General features: G+C 37.3%; 1 protein-coding gene across 5 annotated transcripts in view; it reads left to right on the forward strand.

Annotated features, from left to right (window-relative positions):
• kiaa0825 (KIAA0825 ortholog) overlaps window positions 1-25,508 on the forward strand; it is a 266,901-nt gene that overhangs the window by 101,909 nt on the left and 139,484 nt on the right. For 3 of the 5 annotated variants that reach the window (XR_010003920.1, XM_008103050.3, XM_008103053.3), the window contains exons 9-14: window positions 221-371; window positions 3,401-3,591; window positions 5,799-5,981; window positions 12,949-13,062; window positions 22,681-22,820; window positions 24,746-24,934. Coding sequence is in view for 3 of the 5 variants with exons in the window: in XM_008103050.3 (XP_008101257.1) it covers window positions 221-371; window positions 3,401-3,591; window positions 5,799-5,981; window positions 12,949-13,062; window positions 22,681-22,820; window positions 24,746-24,934 (968 nt within the window). In the remaining 2 variants the exon portion in view is untranslated. Of the gene's footprint in view, window positions 1-220; window positions 372-3,400; window positions 3,592-5,798; window positions 5,982-12,948; window positions 13,063-22,680; window positions 22,821-24,745; window positions 24,935-25,508 lie in introns of those variants that run through there. The other 2 variants (XM_008103055.3, XR_010003921.1) reach the window with 2 other exon arrangements.

A 25,508-nucleotide genomic window follows, 5' to 3' on the forward strand; every position in this document is an offset into this window, starting at 1 on the left:
ACGATTGTACAGTACACATTGGTAAAACAGCAGGTGTGCATTTTCAAACAGTTTTTATAACAAAGACCAGATTTTAAAGAAAATACGAATTTAGATTCAAGTATCAAGAGGGAAAGAATGATGGATACACAATAATCCAAACCATTTGTAGTACGGTGGATTGTTACCTCCTGCTGCACTGGCCTTAAATCTTTTGCCTTTGATTTTCTCATTTGAACAGGCCCTTGTTTCTAGTGCCTCTTCAGCAATATGATGAATTGATCAACCTTCTTCAGTTTCAAGTTACAAACTACTGCATCAGAGTTTGTTCTACAAGCATTTTACAGGATGCTGAAAGTCACTACTGGGATGACAACAAAGCTTTTTACGAGGTGTGAGGTTAACCTTGCTATCCTTCCTTTTTGTTGTGTTTTGGGTTTTGTTTTTTGTTTTTTTTGTAGTGGTTTGAAACATTCTGTCAGTATCACATTGTTACATTTTGAGATTGTATAGATATACCTCACTTAACAAAGTAGCCGTGCTCCTCGACATTACTTCTTTAACAGGAAAATTGATACCTGAATCAGAAACAACATGGAAAGAATAGAGATTTGTTCCTACACAGCAGGAAAGAAATGTAGTTCCATGTGTTTCAAGAGATTTCCAGTTTGACAGTATGTACATGTGAAATAAATAGGTTGGACAAACTTTGCACAAGTAAACAAAAACATTTTCAGTATTCTTTCACTTGAGGTCTTCTACCAGAGGTAACCTTTTATTTCACTAGCTGCCGTTTTCTTGTGGTTTCTATTTGGTAAAAGTATAGATCAGTGCTTTAAAAAAAACATACAGCCCAGAAAACTCACAGCAACCCAATTTTTATATCGTATTTACAGAAAATGTGATTATTTGAAACTTACCTGAAACATTGGTTTCAATTTCTGGGTGACTGAACCTGGATAATACCCTAATTAGGATAGGTAATAAGATTCTGTACTCCAAAACAGAGTTATCATTGTATAAGATTGTAGTTTGGTGTAAAAATATCACTGGAATATTATTTTACCAATTGAATGGATGGAATACTTGCTTTGCCACCAAACTGGCTCTCCAAACAATATTTTGGAATCAAGTTTTTATTTTATCTGCAATTTTCAAAACTTACGTTTTCTAATTTTCAAAAATAATGTGTATCTGTAAGTAATACTGAGTGGCTTATACAGTACTGCCCAGCTGCTTATTCCTGACATACATTTTAAATAAAATGCCCACATCTGTTTTATTGTATGAAGCTTGTAAAAATAGCAGATGTTTCCCCATTTAAACATTTTGCAATCGCAACAAATGTCAAATAGAGGGATATATCCAGGTTTTCTCTTTCAGATGAAATAATATAAAGAATTTTAATAAAAAAGCTTGAGATAATTACCAATGAGTACAGAACTACATAAAAATAAACTATGATACTGAGAATACAATTAGGTGTATATATAAAATATGTGCTTCACGGAAAATATGTTTACACGTTTTTTAAAAAAATGAATGTTTGTTTCACAAAGCTCTAGAAGGCTTCAAAATACGGAATGATTTGAACATTTTAGTGTTTCTAGGGAATATAGAGAGTCTGCTTGACATAGTATTTGAGTGCTGGATTTTGACTCCGGAGACCAGGTTTGATTTAGCCATGAAAAATCACTGAGTGACTCTGGAGAAGTCACACCCTCTCAGCCTCAAAGGAAGGAAAGCAAGCCCCTCTAAACACATCTTGTCAAGAAAACCCTGTGATAAATTTGCCTTAGGTCCAGTGTAAGTTAGAAATGACTTGAAAGTACACAACAACATATTTATACCATATTTACTCTTATTGCTTCAAGGAATTTTGTATGTGCATGAAGTTTTTAAAATGTATTCTCTCTATCTGTTTTAATGTTGTAGGAACTCATTAGGAGGAAGGAGTTTATTTTTTCATTCAAATCATTCAATATTTTTGAAATATTCAGAGGCCATTTAAAACAAAATGTTTATTTTTTAGTGTTTGTAGGATCGATCAATAGATCTATCTAATTTACTTTTAATACAGTACCTGCATTTTACTGCTATAACAGAAAATGTATGATAATGGTTTTAATTTACACATCATAAAATACAAATGCACACTACAATATATTATAAAACATTAATAAAATGCCCACATAAAATGATTTGATTTGATGCTAATCTTAGAAAGATTATATGCAGTGCTCTCTACTGGTAAGGTTATTTTTGTAGTTATACTTCATTGTAGTGATCTATAATAATAGATCTTCATAGCACATTACATATTAGACAGGAAATTATAATGATGTCTGGACTTCAGCTATGTTTGTGTAAAAATGTGATGATATTAAATTGTCACTTAGATTTATTCTATTTTGTTTCTGTTATTAAAATATAATAATGAGATATCTACACGGCATTAGAAGGCTAACAGTGAATGGCTATTTACATATATTTAGCAAGTTACCATGAGTACATTATGCACTAATTCTTCTGCTGAATGTCCAGCTATAGGTTTATAACCATGTTACAACTGGAAAGCATAGGGAAAAAGGGTATAAATTAACTCTGTAATAGTACAATGATACACATTTTTATGAAGAAATAAATTATTTTTAATTCATCATGGTGTGTAGGACTCTATGTACCTCTTTAACTTGGTATGTAGATATAAGAAGCTATTTATCTTTATATTGTATTATCCTTTAACCTGAGACAAGGTTCCTCCAAACATTTTACTAAGTGTACCAGCAAAGGATGCTGTTTGCCACTGTAACCCTCTGCTGGTTTATTGTTGTTATTGTATTATTAATTCCATTCATATCCTTCCCTCAAACCAGGACCAGAGTGGCTTCTAGTTATCATTTGTACTAGATAAACCATAACTCAGTAGTTCATAGTTGTACCAGATAGCCCATAACTCAAACTAGTATGAATTTTAATATTTCTTTAGAAACATTAACTTTAGCAGCAACTGCAGCTGTACAGAAAGTCAGTTGCCATAGTAAATAGAAGCTTAAATGGAAGGATGACCATTACTGATACCCTTTTCAGTGAAATTTGGTTTTGATATGATATTGCGCGTATTTGTACATTTTTTAGCAAATGAGTAACAATAGAACATGCCATTTTCTGAAAAGCTAGGTATGAAAAATACAAATATATGTCAGTGGTTTGGATTAATGCAAGAACATTGATTTTCAGCGATGTTATGTCCTTTTAAGAAAAAATATGTTTTAAATCTTGTGAGAATTTTGTTCTGGTAATTCCACATTCCTTGCTCTTCAAGGGATTCCTCTGAGCCTGAGTAGATTAGATTCACGGAATCTAAGTTGACATTTAGGAAGATGTGTTTCTGTTGTTTAACATTTGGTGGTTTTGCCAGGGAGAACGATGCTCATTCTCTGTCCAGATGTGGCATTATTTCTGCTGTGCTCTTCATCATGATCTATGGACTGTTCTACCCCCTGTGTTAGCCCAGGAGATTCTAAAAGAAGTGCTGGAAAAATCTTTGGCAGTCTTGGCCTCCAGATATTTTCAAGCTGAACCCAGTTATAAGAGAACACCACAGATAAGGTGATTATTGGTTGTTATTTTGTAGTATGAATGAAGTGACTGTGTTATTGTTTTTCTCATTCTTCTATTCACCGAACATTCAAAATGCTTTTGGTAAAAATAATTGGATAATAAAGAAATTTAATATTTAAAATAATACAAACATGCATATTAAAATATAGATTAAGAGGACAATCAGTTTAAAAACAGTAACAGAAATTATCCAGTCAATTGCTATTGGGGAAAAATAAATACTTAAAAATGTTTTCCAAAGAACAGTAGGTAAAGGTAAAGGTTTCCCCTTGACATTAAATCTAGTCATGTCTGACTCTGGTAGATGGTGCTCCTCTCAGTTTCTAAGCAGAAGAGCTGCGTTATCTGTAAACGCCTCCGAGATCATATTGTCGGCATGACTGCATTGAGCGCCGTTTCCTTCCCGCCGGAGGGGTACTTATTCATCTACTCACATGTGCATGTTTTTGAACTGCTAGGTTGGCAGAAACTGGGGCTAACAGCGGGAGCTCACCCCACTCCCTGGATTTGAACCGCCAACCTTTCAGTCAGCAAGTTCGGCAGCTCAGTGGTTTAATCCACTGTGCCACTGGGAACAGAACAGTAACTAATTAATTTTAAGCCTTTTATGCCATGGCTTGACTTTTACTCAATATATTGGATATTAGGGTCTTGTGTTCATCCTCCCTGCTTTCCTGTTCTATGTATCCAGAAAGAAGAAATTGGAAGTGTATGCTTTTTTTAAAAGATGACTTACAAGTTAGTAAATCATCTGAACAATAAACTACGGTTAATCTTAACTACAGGTTACTATAATAAAATAGGCTTTAAACTTATGCTTTGTTTCAACATGCCATGATTATATGAAATTATAGTTTGTCCAAGTTTAAACATGGCCATAAGTTGTGCATGACATGGAAGGGAAAATGAAATTCTAATTTTTTTCAAATCATAGCAAAGAAGGAGATTTTGCTCAGATGTGACACATTCACATAGGACTACGTTATGAAATCTGCTACAGAAACAGATTTTTCTGTTCAGAGTGAAGTCCCTAAAAATATATTCCCCACTGTAAGAATTATGTCTCTGAGAAATGGTGGCACCCCTTTCTTACTATGATAGAATGAATTATTGGATTGTTGTACATTTGAGTAGAGTTGCTCTCTAATATTCTGAGATTATTTATTTATTATTTATTTACAGTATTTATATTCCGCCCTTCTCACCCCGAAGGGGACTCAGGGCGGATCACATTACACATATAAGGCAAACATTCAATGCCTTAACATAGAACAAAGACAAAGACAAACACGGGGCTGGCCTCGAACTCATGACCTCTTGGTCAGAGTGATCTGTTGCAGCTGGCTGCAGCTGGCTGCTCAACAGCCTGCACCACAGCCCGGGCCCATAAGTGTGATCATATTCTGTACAAATTCTCTGCTTTATTGGGTTCAAATCACTCACTTTTCTCAAAAAGCTTGATGGGCAAATACATACATTGTTAAGATAGCATTCCTATACTGTTAAAATCAAGACTTGTCTTTTGCCAATGGGATTTGGTATGCAAAATGAATCTTTGGTATATCCATACAGAGTTAGGAAAGAAGCCTCCATGAAACCAGTCGATATCAGTGATATTGAGCTAGAGAAGCTAATGATCTGACTCAATAAAAGCTATCTTCTGTTATAGGTAAACAAGTATATGAAGCACATTAAAAGACTTCAATAGCACCTTTGGGACTAACTGGGAAAAAGTCATCTCTAGTTTAAACTTTTGTAGATTACAGTCGACTGTATTTAATCAGATAGACAGTACTTCACAAAAGCTTATGCTTGAATTTTTCCCACTAGTTAATATTAAAGGTGCTACTGGAATACTTTATATCTTTATATGAACTTATTTGAAATTCAACATGTATAGCCCAAAGAAATTGAAAATTTCCACAATTGAATTGCTTACCTATTTGTTTCAATAGAGAGACATGTGCAGTTCAATGCATATGCATATTACCTTCATCCCATAAAATCAGGGAAACCTCCTGTATCCTTTTTAAATGATATAGCTCTTCTTTCCATTATGCCAAAGAATTCTGTTAACTTTAGGTAATACAGAGAATTTTTTCCAGTGTTGAAATGATTTCTGCATTGTAGCAAATGATACGTATTTTATTACAATGTCTACTTTACTGTTCGAGCTCTTGCTTTGTCTTTTACAGAACAGACGTTACAGCAATTCTGATGACCTGTGAAAAGATGTTGTGGTCAATTTGTGGTTCAGTACGAGAACTTCTGAGTCCACATAAAGACAGAAATCCTCATATTTGTAAAATACACAGTCACTGCAATAATTTACTTGCAGCTGCTGTCATTTTAACTACACCACTGGAGAATCTGTATAAGTAAGTGTGCTATACTGTTTTAAGAGACATGCAGAGTTACCTTGTTCTAATGGAAATAAATGTATTTGGATGATGGTAGATGTCCTAGTATGATACAGCAAACTTGGGCAGATGTGTTATAATACAGAGAATGAAAAGTCTCCTGTCACTTGAGGCTTTTAGTTCCAATTTACTCCAAAGACAATCATACAGAATCAAGTCAAAGGCTTTTAAATCAATAATTGCAATAAAAAGCTTGCCCCTTTTTGGTGCATTATATTTAAGCACAAAATTGGCCAGAAGCCGTCAACTATGGGGAGGCTCGCTTTGGAACTATTTTGTTCTTACCACAGAATTCCTTTGTTGACAATTAAATTTTCTGTATACTCTCACATTGTTTGGGAGCATTTTAGGGAAACATTTTTTTGTTATTTTTTTCACGTTATATATTGTAAACTGCATTGTGCTCATCCCTCCAGTGACTTAAATTTTGGCAAGAAAATTGGTATTTTGTTGCTTTATTCATACATAGATTTGGTCTGGCATGAAATTAAAAATCACACAGTACAATTGACAAAAACCCTTACAGCACCATAGATATTAATAAGTTGATGCAAAAACTTCAGTTTTTGTTCACATGTATGTTTTGCTGTCATAGTTAACTCCCCAACACATCTGAAAGTTACATTGGATTTATTTTTGACCCAATTTATGAAAATCTTACTTTGGACACAATAAGATACAGCTGAAATCATCCATATAAATGTATCAATAATTACTGTCTATAATGATCACGTGGTTTTATTAGATAACCATCATATTCATCAGTTTAATCTTATAATGGAATTATTTTGAGGCTAAATCGGCATTAGAGAAAGAGTCATACTGATTACAGTTCAAAAGATTCTAAGAAAATGAATGGCATTTCTTTACACAGTTCTAAGTGCCTTGATCTAGTAAGTTGTATATTTTAAGTGTTGAGAGGACGTATTTTCAGACATCCAGGTACAGAGCCAGCTACATAGCCTTTTGAGACTAAACAAAGAAGCACAACATGTCTGTTTCTAAAGTTGAATCCATGGAGCTTTATATATTGTTCTTAAGAAAAATCACAACAAACGTATTGACCAGTCAATAGTTGTATGCATAGGACATGTTATATCCCATAAATAACTCTTAGCGAAACCCATCTTTGTTTCCTTCGAGAACTGAAATCTGCTCTACAATCAATAAACTACATCAGGAGAGTGGGGTAGTTGGCTCAGAACTATATATCTTGAACCTCTTCAAAATACAGCAAGAATTTCTTTTTAGCAGATTGTATGTTTTTAATATATGAGTGAAAGAAACAGAATCAGAGTGATGCCTACTATCCATAGAAAACTGGGAGCATATGTTCATTAAAGCTACTAAAAACAGAAGAGTAGTTCATCTTTGAATGCAAGCAGCAATTAATTCAATTGATAACATTGATGCTGGCTGAGATCATATATAGAATACAATTAATGGTGATGGTTTGCTAAACTTCATGAGCCATTTCACTTTAAAGGCAGCTCTGAATTTTAGGAGAATATCTCCTTTTCATGTATATAGTGTGTGTATTGTGTATCACCATGCAATTTTTTTGCCCCCCCCCCCCCCCAATGCAACTAAAAAGCTCAGTAAGTAGAACCGTGAAGGATAAAGAAAAATGCAACCAATCAGCAGGGTTCAATATTCTCCAATAAGTCTTTTTTTCATAGTCCCTCTATATATACAACAAGTTGCTCTTTTTTATTTGTCCTGAACTGTACTTTTAATGTTATCTTGTAACCTCTCTTTCTGTTCCCTGGTTTTCTGTTCTAATTTGTTTTATTTTTTTATCATAGAAAAATCTGGTTTCAAATTTATCTAGCTAGATACTATACAGAACATAAGAATGTTTATAACAATAAATTCTCCGAGACAGCAATATTAAGCATCTCATCATTTCATACTGGCCTGAAGATTTACAAGATCAATTTTCACCTTGTCATACCCTACATAAGACTAGCATAACTATATCATGGAATTTTCCTTGATACCAAATACTCTCACAGATGCTTTCCTCAATACTGCGACAAGAGGCAGCTGCTATAGCATTTCTTATACATAAAGAACATTTCCTACCAGTTTTTTTATATGCTAGGCAATTAAACATGGATCTAGGAAAGCATTGGCATTAGAATGTGTGTGGGAAGTAACTTTCTGGTCCTCCTGGCAAGACCCTGAGTCCACCAAAAAGCCTTTTCTAATAATTCACCCCTTCAGGTCCATGGGATATTACTCTTTCCACAAAAGTGGCTATAAGAATAGAAAACCTGACAGCAGCTTTTATAGTGTGTGTGGTAAGAGGTCTTTTCCCCTCAGCTGACTTGTACAGGTTTGATCAGCCACAGGCAAACTTTTTAACTTGGGGCCCATGTGGCGGGGTGGTGGGTGGGGTAGGCCTGGAGAGACGGGGGCATGGAGGAGGCTGAGGGCACTTGGATCAGGGTAGAAAAGCCGGGGAGGAAGGGTGTGTGAAAGGAGGCTTTCACATGTGGTTGCTTGCCTGGTCCAAGGCTGCATCCACGCTCAAGCTGTGCTCGAGCTGCACGGCCTCAGCACTATTTCCTTCTTCCGAAATAGACTAAATTGCTTTCAGAAAGTAATTAGCATGAAATTTTATTATGAAACTTCATTAACTCTTTAGTATGTGTTACTCTGAAATCCATGGACTGTCGCCCATCCAAGTACCAACCAAGGCTGATCCTGCTTAGTATCCAGGATCAGATGGAATCTGGTACCTTTCTCAAGGGCAAGTTCCCCCTCAGAAAGAAGAGGAGCAGGAGCAGGAGGGATGGGAAGTAAAGGAGAGTCCTAGGTATCTGCCTGTCAAGAGGAGGATTTGACATGTCATACAGGCACACAAGACTGCCCAGGGCTCTCCTTCCTTCCTGCTCCAACTCTTCTTTTCAAGACAACTGCGAAGGAGGGGGTGGAGGAGGAGCCACCCTCCTCATCGCCAGGGGTGGACACCTGGAAAAAGGGGAGCATGCTGGTGAGGAGCAGCTGAGTGCAATGACAGTGGAGACCAAGGCACAGGTCAGAAAGGCCAGGAAGGTGCTCTGCCCAGGGCTGGTTCTGAGGTTGAGTGTGACTGCCTCAGCCCTCCTCTCAGTATGAGAATGTAGTGGGCAACCATATCCTTATGCTGATAGGATAGTGAGAGAGAGGAAGGCCTAAGTAAAGAGCCCAAGGTGCCGCATCTGGCCTCCGAGCCTAGGTTTTCCCATACCTGCTCTAGATTGTCTCAGTGGTGGCAGCTATGTAATTTCCACAACCTTGCAGCTATTCCTCTTCCTTTTTGATAGGCAAGATGGCACTTGAGGGGAAAGAGAGGAACAAAGGCAACAACAATTCCTTTCCAGGCATCAGCAGCAGAGATGTCCAAGAAGGCAAATTTGAGAATTTGAGAATAGCTGACAAAGAAATCCCAGATTGTGACATCAATGAAAACTCCTAGCTAGAAGAACCATGGTAGATTTAGAGATGGTCCAAACTGAAAACTGCTTTCAATTTCTGCTAATCCTCCTGGGCCCCATAATAAAATCTTTGGTACTGACAAAAACTGGAGAATTGTGTCCACTGGACATATAGATAAAGGGACAACATATCATGCCAACTTCTTTTATTCACTTGGCCACTGGATATAAAAGTCACTGGATTCTTGATCAGCCAAACTGTAGATTGTGATTTTTCTGAAAGTGATTCATACCTTTTTAGTTTTAGTTCACCAATTCTAAAGAAGCTCCCATTTTCTGTTATCTGGAGTGATGTCCAAATCAATCAAAGCAGAATGGTGTGACAAGTCACAATCAGTTGAAATCTCCAACTGAGTTAGAGCTTTTCCTGTGCAACCTGCAGTGTATATGAGGTACAGCAAGGAGCGTGCCATTTGACTCACTCACTGTGGGATTGAATTTTCTTCTGAGTTTATTTCTGAAGTTGCTTTTTATATCTTACTGATGACAAGAATGACAAATTATTCTTTAAGATTTATTTCATGCTTCTAATGGATTACACTCAGTAACCCTCCCAGATTCACCAAACAGACTGTACTGTAAACCAGTTAAGCTCATGACAAAACAATTAATTATGCAAGTACAAAGTTACATATTATGTCAAAGAAAGTAATAGATTTATTCAAGATACCAAGAGTGGCAATATTGTCTTCAAAGATGATTGTACCTTCGGAGGAGCTTCTCTGAATCCTATGATTAGTGTGTGAAAGCAGTCCTGAGAAATAACTGCAAAGCTTCAGTATTCTTGTGAGTGTCTGTGATCAGTTCTACATTTTTATATCTTTAAGCAGAGGAATTTGCTGTTTTAGGACTGACCATCCTAGAAGCCTGAATTTTGGCTTTAATGGTCTTGCTTTAAATTATTGATATTTAAATGCAGTTCATTTAACTTCTTGAGTGATGGCAAATAATGCTCATGCACAACATATGACCAAGCAAAAATAAAGTTGATATGAAAGTCCAGTCAAAATTGTGGAGCACACCTATTCAAATGGCATTCTATTCAATAATTACTATCAGTAGAAGTGCTGGACAGTCAAGGCTAAATAAATAAATAAAATTCCTAAGAGGAAGAATGAGAACCAAACATCCAGGACACAGCATTCTTTCAGAGCTCAAGATAATATGCAACAGAGCAATGTGAGTCAAAATGGGTCCCCAAACTTCTTTTTTTATTATTATTATCTTGGAATCCCAGAATGGTTTTCCAGGAGAGATTTATGAATGTTTCATGTCAGCAGTGGTCACTTTTTCTCTCTTAAAAAAAACCCTGTCCAGATGTTCCTGGTTTTGCTGACTGCTATTTTAAAAAACGTTTCTCCCTTGAAGTGACTCAAATGTTTCTCCTTAAATCGTTCTACTGAATTTTGGGACCAAAATGGTATTTCAGAAAGTTCAGTGGAATTTCCCACTAGTGTGATGTATTGCTACCATGAAGAGATACTAGTCTAAATGTCAAGCCATCAATATGTCCAGCTAAGATTATCTCATTTTCAATTTCTTTTCTTCTTTCTCTTCCATGAAGGCAGATAGAAATTTCATATAGTGATTGATACAGCGAGGGAGATTTTTCTTGCACTAAACTATATGAATATTTGTTTAGCTATGTCAATATTTGTACAAGGTTTTATATCACATTGGGATTCAACCTGAAATGAGGGCAGAGTCTTTGATAAAAAGATACCCCAAAACCATCCATCTATCATCAATAACTCCATAGTTATAGTAGAGGAAAATGAATGTATGGGCAATTATATGGCAACAAAATAGTTAAAGATAAACACTGTTAAAGCAAATTAAGTATGAACTGACATGTAGACCTATCTGAATCAATTTCTGGCTGTCCCAATATGACTTTTGTACAGCAAATAACTGCACTTCAACCACATTTATGGATATATAAAATACAGAACTTTGTGTCCTGTTGAAGATAAAGGAAATAAATAATCAGTTGTTGTTTGGCCTGATGACAACTCCAAACATATTTGAATATAAAACAAGAGGCAGTGGATAAAGTAATGCACATGGAGTATAACATTATATATTTTTTTCTTTATGATGATGTGTTCTGCCAATAACTAAGCAGAAGAAAACTCTTTGGAGTAATTCTAGTATAAGAAAATTGGAAAAAAGAATATAATTACAATCAATATGATAGTTAAGGTAAAGGTAGGTAAAGGTTTACCCTGATGTTAAGTCCAGTTGTGTCCGACTCTGTGGGATAGTGCTCATCTCCATTTCTAAGCCGAAGAGCCAGCGTTGTCCATAGACACCTCCAAGGTCACGTGGCTGGCATGACTGCATGGAGTGCCGTTACCTTCGTGTCAGTGCCTATTGATCTACTCACACTTGCATGTTTTCGAACTGCTACCTTGGCAGGAGCTGGAGCTAACAGCGGGCACTCACTCCGCTCCCCAGATTCAAACCTGCGACCTTTCGATCTGGAAGTTCAGCAGCTCAGCGCTTTAACATATTGCGCTACTGGGGGGCTCCTTTTAATCAATATGATACCAATAGTAAAATGAGGTGCAACCATATTGGAAGTAGTCTGCGTGGTTCTGATAATCTAATCTCAAAAGAGATATTGTAACGGTGAAAAATGTGAGGAAAAGATAACCAAAGGGATCTTGAAGTTGATACTTTCCTTAGGAGACCGATGCATAATATGAGGAGATTAAACAGGTGAAAAGTTCTTCTTCGTTGAAGTTGGAATTGCTCAATTAAATTATATATTTTATGTATTTGTTTGTTTACTTTATTTTATCCCGCCTTTCTCCTGGTGTAAGTAGTAGTTCCAGGAAAGAAAAAAGCAGTAATTTTAAATTTTCATTTTTGCAAAATAGTGATATATGCCTTGTGGGATAGGTCTATCATCATGTGCTGGTCATGTTTCCTTCATGAAATCTCTGAGTTCAAATTGTGCCAATGAATACTATTTCATGAAAGCAATTGTTTTGCCATTATTGGAAATGTGATGCTGGACTAAACAGACATTTGATCTGATTAAGCAACACTCTACCTATGTTGGCATGACTAGTTTTGAACCTTTTTTTAAGGATGTTGTAAAGCCAAGAAAAATATATAGACAGGATTAGTTTTTATATTATATTTGAATTAGAAGAAATGCATGTACAGCGGTGTTTGTGAACCAAGGTTTTCTAGGTTTTGTACTGAAAGCCTGAGTAGCCCACAAAAGCCATTCATGTGGCTTGGGAGATTGTTTTGTAATGATGTGTGGAATAGAGTAGAAATCTCAAATGGGATTAAATTGCATTTAGAGATTGATGTAAATTTGATGCATATAAGTAAGTAGCTGTTTGGATCCGATCCAGTTAATTTTTTTTCTGTAACTGTTGTCAGATAAACATTGTAATCCATTATTCTGAAACATTTATATTTTTCAGGACGTTTCAAAATAACAGCAGTGATACCTTGCCTTCAGGGTTTGTAGAGCCTGCTGTTTACCAACCATTGTACTGGATATCTGGCATAACTCAATTTTGCTCTTCTTTGTTGAAGTGAGTACTGTATAGATAAACAAATTAAGATGGAATATGTTCTGATGTTCCATATTGATGTCTTTCCTGACTAATAATTATAATAACTATTCATTTTAAATTGCTTTGAAGAAATTATATCACTAGAACGTTTTGTGGGGTCTTTCACTGCATACTTGATGTGTTTTTGCCATGCTGTAAAGATTAGGAATGGAATGGGGAGGATGCCAATATTTGAATCAACTTGCAGTTATAAAGTAATGTTTATACTAGCTCCTAAATAATTCAAAAGTATCTGTACATTAATATGGTAGTTCTGTAGTGTTGAAAGTTGTGTAGTTCTTGTATTTATTATAAAATAAATTATTTTCTTTAAAAATAATATTTAATTATGGTCGTGGTCATGTTCATAAAATGCATAATTCTTAGCAATAATAAACTCAGTCCAAGTACTATCTCATTTTATAGTTGAGAGAAATGTATGCTTGGTTTCTGAAAAAGTAGTAACTTTGAGAGTTGGAGAGGCAGCATAATTCTACCATTCTTAAACTTTACATTTGCTTCACTCATATTTGACATTTTTAGAACATGGAGTGTTTAGCAGCATGCAAACACATAATTTTCTTGCTGTTTCAGTAAGTGTATGACAATTTACATATGAGACATATGCTATCATTTGTACTGTCATTTCTCTTCTAACTTTGTACCAAGAGGCCTCCTACACTCCCCCCACCTTTTTACAACCTATTCCTGGCCCCACAGCATTTATATATTTCATCACCATCTTGTCCCATGATAACTTCTGGTATTTGTAAAGAGATGCCATAATTTTTCACACTTTTGTTTGGAAAAAATGTGTAGTTTCTACTATATAGTATTAAATTCCTGTGGCTCTGATGATCTTTCATGATTATGTCCCTTACTATCCTGAAACAGTTTTTAAAAATGTGTAAACAGTGCACTTGAAAGACTTTGATAAGACCCAGTGTATTTTGAGTCAGATATCTTTTCTTTAGGGGTACTTAAGAGAATACAATTTACTGAAACAAATACAATTTGCTTTCATTTTCAAGCCAATTACAGAAACAGGCATGGCTTTAAAACACTAACATTACTTGCAGTCAGTATCAGGGAGCAGTGTGGCAAAGCCTATATAGTTAGACTTAACTAGGCAGCATAAAAACTGTTTTGACATGAGGAAAATGCATGAAAATATGAACTTTTTTTTTAAAGAATAGCAACTCATGAAGATAAAATTCATTACCCAATATGTAACATTTTCTTCAGAATTCTCTCCATACTCATTTATACATACATTGTAAGCTATTTAAATTTTAATCTCTTACTGCCAATACAATAATACTAGCTCTCTTTCACCAAAGTCCATGTTGTAAAGTTCATAGAATCATAGAATCATAGAATAGTAGAGTTGGAAGAGACCTCATGGGCCATCTAGTCCAACCCCCCGCTAAGAAGCAGGAAATCGCATTCAAAGCACCCCCGACAGATGGCCATCCAGCCTCTGCTTAAAAGCTTCCAAGGAAGGAGCCTCCACCACAGTCCGGGGGAGAGAGTTCCACTGCCGAACAGCCCTCACAGTGAGGAAGTTCTTCCTGATGTTCAGGTGGAATCTCCTTTCCTGTAGTTTGAAGCCATTGTTCCGTGTCCTAGTCTGCAGGGCAGCAGAAAATAAGCTTGCTCCCTCCTGCCTATGACTTCCGCTCACATATTTGTACATGGCTATCATGTCTCCTCTCAGCCTTCTCTTCTGCAGGCTAAACATGCCCAGCTCTTTAAGCCGCTCCTCATAGGGCTTGTTCTCCAGACCCTTAATCATTTTAGTCGCCCTCCTCTGGACGCTTTCCAGCTTGTCAACATCTCCCTTCATCTGCGGTGCCCAAAATTGGACACAGTATTCCAGGTGTGGTCTGACCAAGGCAGAATAGAGGGGGAGCATGACTTCCCTGGATCTAGACGCTATTCCTCTATTGATGCAGGCCAAAATCCCATTGGCTTTTTTAGCTGCCGCATCACATTGTAGGCTCATGTTTAACTTGTTGTCCACGAGGACTCCAAGGTCTTTTTCGCACACACTGCTTTCAAGCCAGGCGTCCCCCATTCTGTATCTTTGATTTCCATTTTTTCTGCCGAAGTGAAGTATCTTGCATTTGTCCCTGTTGAACTTCATTTTGTTAGTTTCGGCCCATCTCTCTAGTCTGTCAAGATCGTTTTGAATTCTGCTCCTGTCTTCTGGAGTGTTAGCTATCCCTCCCAGTTTTGTGTCGTCTGCAAACTTGATGATCGTGCCTTCTAACCCTTCGTCTAAGTCGTTAATAAAGATGTTGAACAGAACCGGGCCCAGGACGGAACCCTGCGGCACTCCACTTGTCACTTCTTTCCATGATGAAGACGACGCATTGGTGAGCATCCCTTTGGGTTCGTTCGCTTAGCCAATTACAGACCCACCTAACCGTAGTTTTGTCTAGCCCACATTTAACTAGTTTGTTTGCCAGAAGGTCGTGGGGGACTTTATCGAAGGCCTTACTGAAATCCAGGTACGCTACATCCACAGCATTCCCTGTATCGACCCAATTGTTTGGGTCGTTCTTTTTTCCCTTCTTGAAGATAGGGACCACATTCGCCCTCCTCCAATCTGCTGGGACTTCTCCTGTTCTCCAAGAACTCTCGAAGATAATTGCTAGTGGTTCTGAAATAACTTCCGCTAATTCCTTCAATACTCTTGGATGTAGCTGATCTGGTCCTGGCGACTTGAATTCGTTTAGAGTGGCCAGGTGTTCCTGGACAACTTGTTTCCCTATTTGGGGTTGGATTTCCCCCAATCTTTCATCCATTCCATGTTGCTGAGGTTGAAGATGGCTTTCTTTTTGTGAGAAGACCGAGGCAAAGAAGGCATTAAGCAGTTCTGCCTTTTCCCTATCCCCTGTCACCATCACCCCATCTTCTCCTTGCAGTGGCCCTATCGCCTCCTTTTTCTTCCTTTTTCTACCAACGTAAGCAAAAAAGCCTTTTTTGTTGTTTTTTATGTCCCTGGCAAGCCTGAGCTCATTTTGCGCTTTAGCCTTGCGAACCTTTTCCCTACAGGTGTTGGCTATACGTTTGAATTCTTCTTTGGTGATTTCTCCCCTTTTCCACTTCTTGTGCATGTCACTTTTGAGCTTTAGCTCAGTTAGAAGTTCTTTGGACATCCATTCTGGCTTCTTTGCATTTGTCTTATTTTTCTTCTTTGTTGGCACTGTTTGCATCTGCGCCTTGAGTATTTCACTTTTGAAAAACTCCCATCCATCCTTAACTCTCTTGTTTTTTAATATTGGCGTCCATGGGATGCCGCTCAGTAATTCCTTCATTTTTTGGAAGTCGGCTCTCTTAAAGTCCAGAATGTGTGTTTGACTTGTCTTAGTTTCAGCATTCCTTTGTATTGCAAACTGCAGGAGCACATGGTCACTTGCCCCTAAGGATCCAACCACTTCAACTGTATTGATCAGGTCTTCCACATTTGTTAAGATTAGATCAAGAGTTGCTGATCCCCTTGTTGCCTCTTCTACCTTTTGGACCATAAAATTGTCTGCAAGGCAAGTAAGGAATTTGTTGGACTTTGTACTCTTGGCCGAGTTTGTTTTCCAGCAGATATCGGGATAATTGAAATCGCCCATGACTACTATATCTCTTCTTTGTGCCTGTTTGGTCAGCTGTTGACAGAAAGCTTCATCAAGTCCTTCATCCTGACTCGGAGGTCTGTAGTAGACACCCACGACAAGGTCTTTTTGAGTCCCGATTCCCTTGATTCTTATCCAGATGCTTTCAAGCTGGTTTCCCGGATTACAGTCTTGCATTTCTTCTGCAACGTAACTGTTTTTGACATATAAAGCTACTCCCCCTCCTCTCCCCTTTGTTCTATTTCTGTGAAAGAGGTTATAGCCCTCAATGGTTAAATTCCAGTGATGGGAGTCATCCCACCAGGTTTCAGTGATGCCTATGACATCGTATGTGTGCTTCTGTGCTAAGAGTTGGAGTTCGTCTTGCTTATTTCCCATGCTCTGAGCATTAGTGTAAAGACATGTAAGCCCCTGTGACCTCCCCTTGAGCTGTTTATTTGGGATTATGCTCTCTGTACTTGGTCCTTGCTGTGTTTGTGCAGCCCTCCGTTTAGCCTTTTGGCGGTTCCCTGTAGTCGTGGGTAATATAGTGTTTGCCAGGCTGTTGTTCCCCTCCCCCAGTGGATCTAGTTTAAAGTGCGCCTGATGAGGTTTGTGAGTCTGTGTGCAAAAAGATGTTTTCCTACTTGTGTGAGATGCACCCCATCACTTGCCAGTAGTCCATCCTCTTGGAAGAGTAGACCATGGTCAAGGAAGCCAAAATGCTCCTCTTGACACCATTTTCTGAGCCAGTTATTGACCTGTACTATTTTTCCGGCCCTTGTAGAGCCATGTCCTACAACGGGGAGGAGGGATGAAAAGATCACATGTACATTATACAGTTTTAGCTTTGTTCCCAGAGCTCGAAAATCATTTGTGATCTTTTGATCATTCATCGTTCATGTTGTAGGGTTTGGATTGTGAATAAAAAGCAATTTGAAATGGAATCAGAATCAGTAGTACTCTGCTCACTCCAATTCTTGCTCGAAAATACAAACTTAAAATCTATATATATAAAAGAGTGTTGGCATCAGGGCAGCGGACAAAACAACAAAACTACAGGCCCCCCAACCTCGAAATTTGACAACACAACCCATCATTCACGGCTCTAGGTTGATACAACAAAAAGAAAAGAAAAATAAAGTCCTAATTACAGGGAGAGGAATAATAGTTTTTATCCAATTGCTGCCAGTTTGAAGGCTAAGCTCCGCCCACTTGGTCTCCTAGCAACCTACTCAGTCCAGGGGACGGGCACAGTTAGGCCTCACTTAGGCCTCTTCCACAGATTATCAGATTTTAACTGGATTATATGGCAGTGTATACTCAAGGCCCGTCCACACAGCTATATAACCCATTTAGAATCTTATATTATCTGCTTTGAACTGGATTATCTTGACTCCACACTGCCATATAATCCACTTCAGTGTGCATACTAAACATAAAGACAACCATACAATAGACATTCAATACCACCACTACCTCAACAATTTCTCACCAACACCACCAGACAACCCCCCCCCCCCTCACCAACACCACCAGACAACGCCACAGCAACGCGTGGCCAGGCACGGCTAGTATTATATATATCTGTGAATCTTAACTTCATATTTTAAAAAATGTTCAAGCATATTGTATTGTTCTGTTACAAACCTTTTAAAATGTATTATATGCATAGTGTTTTGCATGTTTATTTTCAGAGGGATTTCGGAAAGTTGTCAGAATGTTATTCAACGAAATACATTATATGTATTATCACTCTAAATAGCCTGGCACTTTACCTGGTTGTGGTGAAATGCCTTGTCCTACCGTTTTACAAAAACAGGAGAAAGGGAGGAGTGGAAAAATAATGTCCTGCATGCAAAGAAGTGGGTACATATCCACAAAAATCCATGTGAAAATAAAAACAGTCATAAAGGTGCTATGACATTTTCTACTTTTCATTTTACCATAGTAAATTTGCTGTTACTAATTAGTGTACATTTGCCACTTCTGATGGAAAAGGAATCACAGTCAATAAGTACAAAAATATGGGAGTTGTAGTCAAAGTTAAAGGTCTGGCATACTGACTTTACAGCTCTTACATGAAGTATTTCTAGTTAAACACACATAAGAACTTCTCTGATTAATAATAAAACTAGTTTTCATCAATAGACATGCCTTACAAAGTTGTTGTTTCTATATATATTGTGGCTAACAATAGTCATGGTCACCAATGACATAAATTGTCCCCTTCATGTTCTGTATTCATACAATTAACTAGCTGTGCCCGGCCACGCTGTGGCAAATTGTGATGGTGTTGGAAATAAAGTACTGAAGAACTGGCGGTAGTTAGTATATGTGATTTTCTAAAGTATGTGAATATACAATATTTCTGGCTGTTAGTTGTTCTGTCTGTTGGAGGCAAATGTGAAGGCCACAGTTTTGCAGAATGTTTTAGATGTAATGGACTTTCAGTGTCAAACCCTGGGTGCTTCCTCCCTGGGGGAATGTTTTGTTGGGAAAGTGTTAGCTGGCCCTGATTGTTTCTTGTCTGGAATCCCCCTGTTATTAGAGTGTTGTTCAGAGTGAACCCAGTTCAAAGCAGGAAATGGGCAATGGCATTCAGTTGTGTGGAAGGGACCCTAGAATCTCGAGGCAGGTAAATCACACTACCTGCCTTGAGCTGGGTTATCTGAGTCCAGACTGCCGTATAATCCAGTTCAATGGGCATTTTATTGAACTGTTGAAGGGAGTTTAGGCATTTCCCCAACAATATATGATTTCCTTGGTTTGAGAGCACCCTCATTACCCTTTGCTGCGAGGACCCTCTGTTATTAGTGTTTTTTTATTAGTAGTAGTAGTAGTATTTTCTGGTCACCCCAAGGAGCCCCCCATTCCCCTCTCCATTGGCTCCATATTATTTTTATTATTATTTTTATTTTTATTATTATTCTTATTATTATTATTTTCTAGTCACCCCAAGGACCCCCCATTCCCCTATCCATTGGCTCCATATTATTATTATTATTATTATTATTATTATTATTATTATTATTATTATTATTATTCTGTTCACCCTAAAGATCCCCCTTTTCCCTCTGCGTTGGCCCCTTATTATTATTATTATTATTATTATTATTGTCTCCTCACCCCAAAGACCTCCCCCATTCCCCTTCCCTTCTCTATTGGCCCCATGTTGTTATTATTGTTATTATTGTTTCCACACCCCAAAGTCCCCCCATTTCCCCTTCCCTGTCCATTGGCCCCCATTTCCACTCCATTCAAGGACACCCTTATTATTTTCTCACCCCCAAAGAGTCCTTCCAATTTCCCCTCCTCGCCTCAGAATTGTTTGAAGGCCTAGTCAAGGCCTAGTCGCGTCCTCAGAGCCAGAATTGTTTTGAGGCCTAGTCGAGGCCTACTTGTGGCCTTGGAGCCTTCCGTCAGGTAGAAAGGCAGGGGATCCTTCGCTCCCCCCCCACACACACACACACACAGGGCCGCAAAGGCTGCAGTTTGCTAGGCCACCTTGGTCTCCGAGAGAGTAAACCGCCGCTTTTGGCGCCCTCTCTACTTCCTCGCGCATGGTGCTCTGCAAATGGTAGCAAAGTTGGCGGCGGGAAGAGGCGAGTGTGCGAGCGAGTGGTTAGGAGGGGTGGGGGTCGTGTGAGGGTCGCGCGCCATGTCCTGGTCGGCACAGGCGCGGATGTGTTTTTCCTGTTTTGGGGCCATGGTTCCATCCCTGATGTTTGGTTTTGTTGTCGGAACCTAGGGGCAAGGATGGTGGGTTGTGTTGCCAAGTTTCGTGGTTCTGGGTCGTGTAGTTTCGTTGCCTACTTCTAGGTAAAAAGTCCAGAACATTTATTATATATATATATATATATATATATATATATATATATATATATATATATATATATGAAGTTATGGTTAATACTTGGTGTGGGTTCTAGTTCCTGAACATGTACAACATGATATATGTGATAATCGTTATGATTATTCAAAATGGTGTTCCTATTTTTTTACTTTTCATTCTTAATTTTGTTTAAATAATAACTTGGCTTCCAAGTGTATTCATGTTTATTTAGTGAAAGTGCTTGTGTGTCACATGTTTATAAAAAGGACTAAGTTCCTGGCAATAGCTATACCATTGTTGATGGTAATTTCTCTCTGTCTCTCCATGCAGCTCTGTGATACAGTATAGAATTACCTTGCTGTGAAGTATGTGAAGAAAGAGAGATTGCTAGTAGCTACTGTGCTACTTGTGGTGTGCTATGAACTGGGCTCTCGTTGTGATAGTTTTGTGGGGGTGGATGGGAACAGTTGCTTGTTTCTTATTGCAGAACTGAACATTTACATTTGCCATGTTTTATATATAGTTCACCTTTTGCCTCTTCATGTGGCTAGCCTTGTGTTCACAGCTACATGAGCTTGGAGGATGAGAGAACATATGCTTCTCCATATGTACAATATAAAACTTTTCAGTACATTTACCAGTGTTAGCATAGTGACTGCAGGGAATATCTGTAGTACTCAATTTTCCCTCTGAGTGAATCATATCACTGTACATTTCAATTTGCATGATGCTTTAAGAGCCAAGAATTGGTGAATTTTAAAAGGCAATAACATTCCATCTGGTCAATGATAACTGAGCTTCTTCTCTAACCCAGTATTCCATCGTGTTAGGTAGTACTTTAAAAACAATTCCTAAGGATCTAACTCTCCAAAGGCCATAGTTTTCTCAGGTTTAGAGAATGAGATGTTGCTTCTAAATTATACAGTGCTAAATGTTGCTACTCATTTCCTGAATATCCAAGTGAACAGAAAAATGAAAAGGTTTATTTATGTAGTGGAAAATTGAGTAAAGCAATGGGCTGTCTAACAGGTGGCCTTTGCAATCAGTGTGTATTGCTGTTTTGCAGGTGTGTAATATAGATGTTTTGTGTCTTAGCATGGAGCAGTAAGCTCTGTGATCACAAATACTTGTTCAGGCTTACATAGCAGTTTCTCTCCAGTCAATGAATGGCATCATTAAAACAAGGCTAAAATTCTTTTTTGATAGTCCTTTCATGCCTATTGTTCCTCACTTCTCTGCAAAAAACAAACAAAAACAAAAAAACCCCCACTTGATCCAAAAGACAATCTGTTGAGAATTTCTCATATGCAAACCTCATAGGGTTCATGGCAGTATCTAATTTCAGATGTACAACACTTCCAATAGAATATGGCTCCACATAATAAATGCTGCAGAAGCTATGTGAAGATAGACTGTTGTTAAATAGTTGCTATAATATTGGCTTCCTTGTCATCTAAGAGTTAAACATTTTGCCAATTTTGCACAAGGTTGTTGTATGTATTCCGGGCTGTATGGCCATGTTCCAGAAGTATTCTCTCCTGATGTTTCGCCCACATCTATGGCAGGCATCCTCAGAGGTTATGAGGCATTGTTGCACAATTTTGCACAAGATTTTTTTTACTGAAGACGGGTTTCTAATACATTTTCCAATGACCCTTAACTAGAATAGTCATTTCCAAGTCAGTATTGCGGTGTGCATCTGTTTATAAGACTGAATGTATTTTATAAATCTGCCTTAATTACAGTGTGACTTCATTTCATAGATTCAATTTTAAATATTTTACAACATCATTCTAAACAATTAAATATAATACTGAACTAAAATATAATGCTTCAAATTTATTCAGGCATTAGAAATAATTTTGCTCATGAAACAAGTGTACATAGTGCCAATGAAAGAGATAAGTGAGGTTACTTTGTATCAGTTATAAATTTGGCAGTCTACCAAATGTTAATTTGCTTTTAGCTAGTTGAGATTAAACATAATTCCTTCCCTGAGCAGCCTTAAAGTAAGCAACCATGAAAGCATTTTCAGAGGACTCTGTGAGGAACTGACATTTAAAGGAGTTAGCATTACATCTGCACTTTAAGGCTATTAATTTCATAGATAAATTAAGTACATTATTCTGTCTTTATCTTACATTTTGAAAGGACTCCATCAGCTAAAGAAATGGCAGCTCAGGGTCAACTGAAACTGCTCTTATCCCAACCATATTGTAATTGGAACTTGCTTTTGGAAACATTGCTACATCGTGATTGTCTCTTGTTGAAAATTTTACTGAGAAGTTCCAGTAAGTATTGATACTATCTGTAGCTGTAATAATATAGCTGTAAAAACTCAAGTGCATTATTCAGTCTTACTCCATTTTTCACTACAGAAATCACATTACACAACTAAATTTAGAATGCATACTGTATTGAAATTTCATTCCAGTTTTTGCTGATATTGTTTGAGTGTTAATATGTTCATTTTGATTCTAAATAATGTATTGGTTAAATTAACTTCTTTTCCACTTAGCCTGATGAAGACTTCTGTGGCAACTCTTTGTTGCAACTTTTTGTTGAACTGAATAAAGATTCTGCTTGCCTGTTGATTTTTCTATAGACCAGCACAACATATTTTTTAAAAAATATATTAATGACATTGAAATGAAATCTTAATTTAACTGGAGATGTTTCAAAACAAATATATTTCAACTCGTGTAAACTTGATAGGAAATGATATTGGTGTTCATTCAGATCTAATTACAAACCATGTCTGAAACCAATATCAGTTTATAAATCATTTTGAGATATTCTGCCAAACCAGGTATCTTGGGGTGGTTTGAAATTGGTTTGCAAACTGCCATTTGTAACAATTGTGATTTGCTGCTTCGTCTTCTTTTGTAGTCTTTTGCCAAATCACAATTTAACTCACTACTCTGCCTCAAAAGGCTGCTGTAGCATGTGGCCAAGGAGAATATAGCATAATGCAGAATGGTTACAAGTTTGTTTGTTTTTTAAAGAAAAGGGACAAGCATTTTTCCCATATAAACATCTCTAAAAATGGGATGTGTCTTAGATTGTGGATGTCTTTATATATATATATCAATAAAAAAAACTTTCCTGTTGGTGGTACTGAAATTAGCGTGCGTCTTACAATCAATGGATTCATGTAATAGAAGAGATATGATATTAACATATGTTAAATAAGAATTTTATATATTATTCAGCTAAATAATGTATTTATTATAATGTTTATTATAAAGTTACCAACAACAATTTTATTCTTCTGTTGAACGACATTATATTAATAATGTATTTTTATAATTTTTGCTAAGCAATTTCACCTTGGTTTTATTAGGTTCACATGTGATTTAATTCTGTCATTTCTAAGTGGTCTTAACATTTTTCAGAAATGCACCACCACTCAACTTCTGTCATGTTTCTTATTGAATGTTGCAAAGTACTCATTTACCTATTCAAATGCATGTCATCTTTTACAAAGACTGACAAATGTCTGATGAAGATCATATTCTTACACTGCTATTATCCTGCATTAAATTTACTAGCTTGTTCAATTATCACAAGGATGAAGTGACAGAATTTATTAATCTATGACTGACCATTCTCTCGAGATTCAGTAAATGTAGAGCAGAATGTCTTAGTTAATAGCTTTACTGAAGACAAATAGAAGGAAAGGGGATGCAGAATCAGAAACAGACAAAGTGTTATCATGTCCCTTTGATCAAATGGTAACACAGGCTCAAGTGTCCCCAGGTCTGTCCTGCTAGAGGTCACATTTTTCTCTTAGTTCCTAATGGACCTTTACCAAGACTGGCAGAAAGGGAATCTCGCACAGATTTGAAAGCAAGGTTGGCTTTCTAGAAACTTCAAAGTGATAGTAGTTTTCCTTCCTTCTTCTCTCCAAATCTGACAGGTGAAGAAACCTCCAGCTCTCAGAGAGAAACCTTCTTATTTTATACTACCTCTATCTCTTTTTGCAGTCATACATAAGGCCTTATTGCATTTTACATGAAATTAAAGCTAAATACATCAAAGCTGTAAACCAGTTAAATATGAGCTTTATAGCAAGCTGTCACACATGTGGTTTTGTTGGAAATACATTTTGAGGAGAATAAACAGATACAACTTCATTTTATTGTAGGTCTAGTTGTGTGTGTAATGTAATTTTATGTTGACAGTTGAAGCATTTTTTCTTTCTTTTCCCTTCAAGAATCTGATTTGCCTGAAAGTGGAGAGCAAAGTCCTTGCACAAACCAAACATATAGCAGAAAACCTAGTTTAACAGAAGCAATCTTTACAGTACTATCCTATTGTACCTTATCTCCAAAGTCACTTGGTAATGTTCTTCAGGACTACATGGAAAAAGAACAGATGTGGGATTATTTACACAATATATCAGGTATAAAAAATATGATAAAGCCTATTCTACTTACAAAATGTTTAATTTTATTGATTTTTTCAGAGCTTTGAATATATATTACTCTCTTTTGGGGGGCTGAAAGAGCCTCCCCCGGCTTATAATCTGGTCAAGGTCAAGCCAGCAGCGGAGCCTGGAGGCCACAGTATGCTTTCTTTTCCAAAACCTCCTTCTTCGCTTCTCCTCCCAGGCTGGAGTTATCTTATGTTTTAAGAGAGAGAGGGACAAGGAGGGAATGTTTTTAAAAGCGAAAGGAGAGTTAGTGACAGAACCTCTTGCAAGCCAGGAAGAAGAAAATGATTGTATGGTGGAAGGGGAAGAAAAAGAGAGACTCTTGCAAATTTGTAGGATTTATTATTATTATTACTATTATTGCAAGAACATTTGAGTCAAAAGGGAGGGAAAGGAGAGCAACGGAAGGTGTGCTTTTCTTTTTATTCCTAAGGAAACAAAAATGGGGTGGGTCTTTTTGGGAGAGGGAGGGAAGTTTTTAAAAGCCTTTTTCTAGCTACTTTTAGAGTTTGAAAGAGGGAGAAATAAAAGAGGTGGGAAAGGG

Source organism: Anolis carolinensis, chromosome 2 (genome assembly GCF_035594765.1).
Source record: "Anolis carolinensis isolate JA03-04 chromosome 2, rAnoCar3.1.pri, whole genome shotgun sequence".
In the NCBI taxonomy this organism is placed as follows: Eukaryota; Metazoa; Chordata; class Lepidosauria; order Squamata; family Dactyloidae; genus Anolis; species Anolis carolinensis.